Genomic DNA, 7,748 nt, shown 5'->3' on the forward strand with positions numbered 1-7,748 from the left:
GGAGAGGAGAGGAGAGGAGAGGAGAGGAGAGGAGAGAAGAGAAGAAAGGGTGGCTTTGATTGGAACTGCCTAGCACACAGTCCACCCACCCACTATTACCACCTCAAAAAAAAAAACAAAAAACCCTCAGTGTATGCTCTGTGCAGAAAGACTTTTGTGTGAGTAAAAAAGAACTCCTAAGGACAGACTTAGAGATTTCTTCTAGAAAACACAGACTAAACCTATACCAGGCACTGGACAGAAATGAGATAAACATGATTAAAGGTCAGACAGCTTTCTTTGAAATCAGCTTTTCCATAGCAGGTATCTCAAGGAAGACAGTGTCAGCTGACTTTAAAGGCTCAAAGCCAACTCGAAGACAGGTGGCTTTCTTCCGGTCTGCTTTGTTCATTTTTATACCCTAAATTACTTTTTAAAACATTATATTTTCTCTGAAACTTTTTGGTGTTGATTTTTCTAGCCTTGGGAATATAAATCTGACACAATGAGATTCCCTAATAGAAGTCCTGACTCTCATCAAACCTTGCTGAGTGTGGGGAAAACTGGAAAAAATCTGAAGGGAAATAAAAGAAGAAATCTAATCTTCAGTGGCTATAATTAAAGGGGAGCTTGTCCCACTGGAGGGAGGGTACGGGCAAATAGGGTGAAGACAGAGAGAGAGAGAGAGAGAGAGAGAGAGAGAGAGAGAGAGAGAGAGAGAGATGAGGGATGAGGCACTAAAATCCCAACTTTCCAAATTACCACTATCTCTAATTCAGAAACAAGGCCCCGAAATATATAAACTATGAATGATAAGATAGGTACAGGTTTGTTGGTGAGAGGAATATTGAACAGTTGGTGTACAAAAGAATTAAGATAATCACAAAAAGTATAGAAAAGGCTTCTCATCATGAGTCTCTAGTGAGAATTTTGGTTTCTTTTTTAAAAAAAATGTAAGAATATTATAAAATATGTTTTCATTTTAATCCCAGGTGTGGGAGAAGGGGCTGCTTCAGACTGTCCACCGCAGCTGACTGTGATTTTCCTCGTGCTCTGGCTGGAGTGCGATTTTGGCAGCTACAGATGAGTTTTGTGAGTGTGTGATATTTGGAATTCTGGGGACTTTTCCAATGATATATTGGTGCTAGAACCCTGCTAGAAGGGGTTGGGTGGAAGGCTGGTGATTGAATGCTATTTTGTTGGTTGCAGTTTATCAAGTAGTAGTGCACAAAAAGAGAAGAAGAAAAAATTAGATACAAGTTTGACAGAAAATATCAAACTTGTTCCAAGGAGTAAGGACATACCTAATCAGCAGGAAGTAATCTAAGGACACCCCTTTCCCATTTATCCTTTTTTTCTCTCCTACTTAGTGTTAGGGTGTAGAAAGGGTACAAGAAGGGGTTGGAGAAGAGTGGAAGAAAAGAAAAACCCATAAAAAAACTGGATTTGCAGCCGTAAATCCAGTTACAAGTCTCTGACTCAAGCTGAAGATGCCAGGAGACAGTAGCAGGGAGTCGACCAGCTAAGGAGGCGTGAGGATGCTGTCAGGGTGCTCTGGGGCATCTTTCAGGGACCATGGGGAGGCCATAAGGAGGCCAAAGGGTGGTCATGGGAAGATCAAGGGGACACGATGGTGAGTCATGATGATGGTGAGTCATGGCGACTGAGAGGAAGTTATGGAGAGGCTATGATGAAGCTGTGAGATTATGGTAATAAGACTGAAGCCACCCTCCAGATGTTGCTTTCATTTAAAAGGGGGGAGGAGTCTTTTGCTCTCATGTCCTTCAGTGAACACAGTTTTAACAGTTCAACTTCCCGAGAATTGTGAAAGTCAAAATCTCTCCCTGGACTATAGGTCAGCAACAGTGGCCATACATGTCCTATAAAATGGGGAGTGCCATTAAAAATCCAGTACTATTTATGTGCCCCAGTACAGGGGAACCCCAGGGCCAAAAAGGGGGAGTGAGTGGGTAGGGGATTGGGGGGTGGGTATGGGGGACTTTTGGAATAGCATTGAAAATGTAAACGAGGAAAATACCAATAAAAAAAATAAATTAAAAAAAAAATCCAGTACTAGATCCCATGAAAGGCAGCACTGCTGTGGGAAGTAATGGTGCAATGCAAAGGATATTCAGAAATGCCTTCTATGCCATTGTCTAAATAGAGAAATGCGAATTCAGTATCATTTGTCCTCTTTTGTGGGCTTCCAAACTTGAACTAAGTTTAGCAGCTCTGCCAAGTCAGCTAAAACAGACAACTCACTCAGTCACCACAGTGACTGACAGTTCTTTATCAAATTCAATAAAGGGCTTAAGAAGATAAGACAGAAAAGGATAAATAATTCCTCTCTCCTCTTTGGCTTACAGAAGAAATTAACACACCAAGTGTGTCCAGTTTCAGATTGTCTGAAGAACTCTCAACAAAACAGATGGCAAACAAAAACGTTAATACTGTCTGAAAAGACTGGCCAGTGCTTCTTCCCTTAGATGTGATAGCCAATTGGGAACCATAGATGTAGTAGCCACTGACTGTAGACAAAACTGTGTGCCTGGTGCCCTAAAGGAAAGAAAATGTAGGAATCACCTGGCCTGATAAAACCTAGCCTAAGGCTAATCCTGTCAATGACAGGATTATCTTCTCTTAGAAGAAAAGTAAGCAAACTCAACTCAAGCACGTCCTGGAGGTGGCAGGATCAGTTAAATAAACTTGCAGAAAAGGAAAGGAAGTACCATGATTGCTACCAGGTCCTAAAACCCTGATGACATTTACCAGATACGTGATTTTACTTAAGATAGTGGAGTTCAGTGTATTATTATTTTATGACTCACATTTACCTCAAGCCATTACCTTAAGGATTAAATGAGCTAATGTAGGTGTGACTCTTAGCAAGGCATCAGGCACAAAACAAGGATTTAAATTATTTAAATGTTGGTTCTATTACCATCGCAGAGGAAGGGGAAGAAAAGCAACCAGGTCTTCATTTTTTAATTAGTTTTATATACAGTTTTACATTGCTACAGTTTGAAAGTGTTAGTGTATAATCCTGGACAATCGGGATGAGAACAGTGAGGAGCACATCTGCTTGATAGCTCTGGTTGTTGATCAGCAAAACTGGGGAGCAGACAAATTCAGTGACCTTTGGCAGTGAAGGGCTGGATCTAGAACACAGGGCCTCCACTGCAGGGCTGTGTTGCGTCTACAATAGGGTCCTGAAGCTTGTCCTATACAGGGTGCATCTAGTATGGGCTCCTTGACCCTGCCACCCAAAGCAATGTTGGTTCTAGAACACAGGTCCCAAGCCAGCCCCACAGAGCAACGCTCCTATCTTTAGACCCCACTCATCACTGAGTGATTCTTTGCAAATGAGAAGACATCAAGTATCTACAGAACAATTGGCAGCAAGCCCAGTATCCTACCTCACTCTGCATCTTCTGAGCTTCCTTTGAAGACTGATATGATGGTGTCTCAACAAATTCAAGCATGGACTTTCCCTTATTTTTCTCATATTCCTCTCTGTATTTTACCTGCATTGAAAAAAAAAATACTAAAATCATTTAAAAAAATAAGGGCTATGTATAGCTCAGTGTTAGAGCACATTCTTAGCAAAGTCTTGGGTTCAATTCCCAACAATAATAACAACAACCAAAATCTCATGTAGTAAACAAAACACAATAAATGTAACCAAAATTAATCATCCTGGTTTGTGTTCTCAAGTAATTCTTGCAGTTTAGAGTGATGAGTATGTTCCCCAAAGTTAGTGGCATACAAGGGCTGAACATAAAAACTTTTAAGGATAAAAATTTATTTTAGCCCAGCCAAAGGGTGTTCAGTGTTTTTGGGCATTAAATAATGTATTCTAGGGAGGACAAATAAAATATTGTGCCAAATAGGTAGAATATATAGATATTTGTTAAATATATGGGGTTATTCATATATATTTAATAATATATTATGAATTATCTGTATCACTTAAAATTAGTTTTATTTCCTTTCTGGTTATAAAGGGAAGGATAGTTTCTGTTGCTTCAAGTTTTGATCTTTTTCTTTTCTCTGTGTAGATATGCATATGTATTGTGTCTGTGGTGTATTGTGTGGTGTGTGCACAGAAGTGTGTGTGCAGGTGTGTGTGTCTGTGCCTATGCCACAAAGGCTAGATGAAGAAGCTGAGTTTTCCCTTCTGTTGCTCTCTGTCTTACTTCCTTGAGATGGAGACATCTGGATGTGGAGTTAGGCTTCAAGCCAGCAAACCCCAGGAACTCTTCTGTCTCCATCCCCCCTAGCATATATTACAGTTTCAGGTACATGCAGCTACTCCCAGGTTTTAGGCATGACCTTCAGTCTCCAATACTCTTAAAGCAAACATTATTCTTAGCTGAGCTCTATCCCCGAGTTGATGTCTTCTATTTCTTAAAAACAAAAGCTAAAATTGTATGTAAGACATCAGAATGGTTGCATTTAGCAATATTTTAACTGAGTTCCTAGAAAAGCTTTGATCACGACTCACTTCATTCAAAAATGCATTTTTATTAATTCTTGGGCTTCATAATTGCTTGTGAAATTATTTAAGTTGTATAATGATAATGATTACTAGATCAACCTAAAAGAAAATTTCTTATATTTAGAACTTTGTGGTGACAGGAAATAAATTTTGAAATACCTATTTGTGACATAATTTCATTATAGATGATTTTGCTGCGTACATGATATCATACTATATTAGAATAAAATTTTGTGGGAAAAAGTGAAAGAAAAGTAAGTATTTGGGCAGGCATAATAGTACATATCTGTAAACCCAACATTGGGGAGCCAGAAGTAGGTCAGTTGTAAGTCAAGTTACATAGTTAATGCCTAGGTCAACCCTATCTTGAGAAGGAAGGAAGGAAGGAAGGAAGGAAGGAAGGAAGGAAGGAAGGAAGGAAGGAAGGAAGGGAGGGAGNGAGGGAGGGGGAGAGAGAGAGAGAGAGAGAGAGAGAGAGAGAATTTAAAGACAAAACTCATATTTCCAAACATTGGGGAGAGAGGGGTTGAAATGTCAACTGCAAACTCCATACACTCTAGTCTTCCCTGAGAAAGAATTTTGTTTATGTTCAATGAAGAGACAGCCTAAAAATAGGTAACATCATTCCTTAGATTTTTGTCCTAGACTTTGGTAAAAGGGAGAAAATGAGTTGAGCACAAGAATATGCACATTAATCCGTTGCTGTGTGTTCCTCACTAGGGATGAATCCGTGTAACCAGAAGCTTCACGTTATCACCATCTAGGCGTCCCTACAGTGGTAGATTGTAACCTGGGAACCCGATGAACCCTTTGTCCCTTGAGTTGCTTCTGTTGATGTACTTTATCACAGCAACAGAAAAGAAAACTGATACAGGGAGTAATTTATTTTCAAATCATTATGGAATTTATGTTCCACAGAATACATTTAAAAGAGTCATGTAAATGTTTACTTTAACAGATGCTAGAAATGGCATCCTTAGCAACTATTTAAACTTGAAATGATAATTTAAAAACAGATATTGACTTTACAATGTCCTAGGAAGAAAAAATGAAGTTCTTTTGCAGACTACATAGGGTTTCATGGTTAGAAGAAACATCAATTTAAAATGCACTAGTGAGGATGTTTTCCCTTTCCAATAACACTTATAATTAAATGAAGAAATTATAATAAACCTTACACCCAGAAAATTAATTTTGTAGCTCAAAAATGTCAAGTCAGCACACAGTAAAATTTTAAATCATCATGAGATTCGATCACCATTTAATTAGTTCCTAGATCTAAACTTTTTAATTATATGAAGAACTTAAAATTTATGAAACTTTTATATGCTGAAACAAGGTTTCAGCTGACCCAAAAGATAAAAAAAAATAGGATCCAAGATAATATTTTTTTTCTGAAACATTAATGTTCTTGGGTCCCATTCTTCAAAGAACACAGCACTGAGCAGTGGGTAACGGATGGTCACGTATGGGATGAGCAGAGCTCGGAGAGCGCACCTGACTCTGGAGGGTGGCGTTTCCTTTATGGTGCAGGTGTTCAGGGGCCTCCGCATCAAAGTGATACAATCCTTTGTTTTCTTCAAAATTCCTTTTATATTCCCACTTTAAAAAAAATGAAAACAAGTTAGAAATAAAAGATTGATGACTAAAATTAAGATTTAGGAATTTAACTGGGGTGTGGTGGCTCTCATCCCAGCACACGGGAGGCTAAGACAGGATGACTGTGAGTTCCAGGTAACCCTGGGCCACAGATTGAGCCAGTTTCCCAGCAACTCTTAGTAAAGAACACAACAATCAAGCCAGTGGAAAGGAGCCACGATGCTGTTAAAGAGCCAGTCTCTGTAACAGCTGGTGTGGAGGAGGTTCTGCAGCTAAGAAAAATGGACAAAGCCAGACAGTCTCACTGTAGGTGGCCATAGGAAGAGCCCAAGAAACATTCAGTGATTAATTATAAATGTGGCATGGGGCACAGTCAATTAGATGGGATGCCACAGGTTGTGAGTGGGCAAGATGAGGTGAAATATAGACACTGCTTCTTATCACAGGACAGATTGGTGTTTAAGACTGTCCAGAAGAAATAGAAACAAAAAGAAGAGAGCGAGGGAACTAGACTCGAGGAAGGTGGCTATGGAGAGAAGCTGGGCCATGAGTAAGAATGGAAGTGATGAAGACAGAGAAAAGCTGAAAGATAATTGAGCAAAGTCTCTAAATTCCAAGGAAAGGATGGTGGGAGGCACTGAGAAAAGGACCTAAAGAAAATGGGTATAATTCATTGGATTTTTTTTCTTTAAGATTTATTTTATGTATGAGTGCTCTAGATGCATGTACACCTGCAGGCAAGAAGATCATTTTACAAATGTTTGTGAGCCACCATGTGGTTGCTGGGAATTGAACTCAGGACCTCTGGAAGAGCAGCCAGTAATCTTAGCCATTGGAGCCATCTCTCCAGCTCCAATTTATTGGATTTATAAGTTGAAGCTGTTAGCATAGGCCCTCTGGTATTATGACATACGTGAGAAGGTAAATTTGGAAGAGACCAGAAAAAGTATTGATGGCAGCAGAACAAGACTTCTAGCACTAGAGACGGGACATTTCGAATTAGTCCTACTTGAAAAGACTTCGGCAAGCAAACGAGATCCAAGGCTGTGGGGACCTACCAAGGTAAAGATCAACTGCCCGTGAGTTACAGGAAAAAAATGGCTTTGTACGGAGTGAAGGGGAATTCATGCAGCTTTCGAAGAAGTGCAGTAAAGAGACTCATGTGATCCTAGGAGATGCTCTGTGGACAGAAGCGGGAAAAGGAACACTGAACATCAGGAACAGAAAGACAGAAGGTGTCTGTGACCTGCCTCAGAGCTGTTGCTCCACAGGGGAAAAGTCCCAGAGGGAGCCTTACTGCAAGAGCTCCCTGTCACGTGGGGAGCAAGGATGTATGTCCCTGACTTCTAACCAGAATGAAGTGGGTTTAGAAAAGCACCATTGCATACACTAGCAAGATTTTGCTGAAAGGACCCAAATATAGCTGTCGCTTGTGAGACTATGCCGGGGCCTAGCAAACACATAAGTGGATGCTCACAGTCAGCTATTGAATGTATCACAGGGCTCCCAAGGGAGAAGTTAGAGAAAGTACCCAAGGAGCTAAAGGGATCTGCAACCCTATAGTTGGAACAACATGATGAACTAACCAGTACCCCGGAGCTCTTGTCTCTAGCTGCATATGTATCGAAAGATGGCCTAGTCGGCCATCACTGGAAAGAGAGGCCCATTGGAC

General features: G+C 40.2%; 1 protein-coding gene across 2 annotated transcripts in view; it reads right to left on the minus strand.

Annotated features, from left to right (window-relative positions):
- Nebl (nebulette) overlaps positions 1 to 7,748 on the minus strand; it is a 365,879-nt gene that overhangs the window by 60,174 nt on the left and 297,957 nt on the right. The window contains exons 16-17 of one of the 2 annotated variants that reach the window (XM_029474616.1): positions 5,975 to 6,079; positions 3,396 to 3,503 (exon numbers count right to left, since the gene is read on the minus strand). The exons of the other annotated variant lie outside the window; for it this stretch is intronic. Coding sequence (XP_029330476.1) covers positions 3,396 to 3,503; positions 5,975 to 6,079 — 213 coding nt within the window. The remainder of the gene's footprint in view (positions 1 to 3,395; positions 3,504 to 5,974; positions 6,080 to 7,748) is intronic. 2 annotated transcript variants of the gene reach the window in all.

The sequence above is a fragment of the Mus caroli genome, chromosome 2, assembly GCF_900094665.2.
Source record: "Mus caroli chromosome 2, CAROLI_EIJ_v1.1, whole genome shotgun sequence".
Classification (NCBI taxonomy): domain Eukaryota; kingdom Metazoa; phylum Chordata; class Mammalia; order Rodentia; family Muridae; genus Mus; species Mus caroli.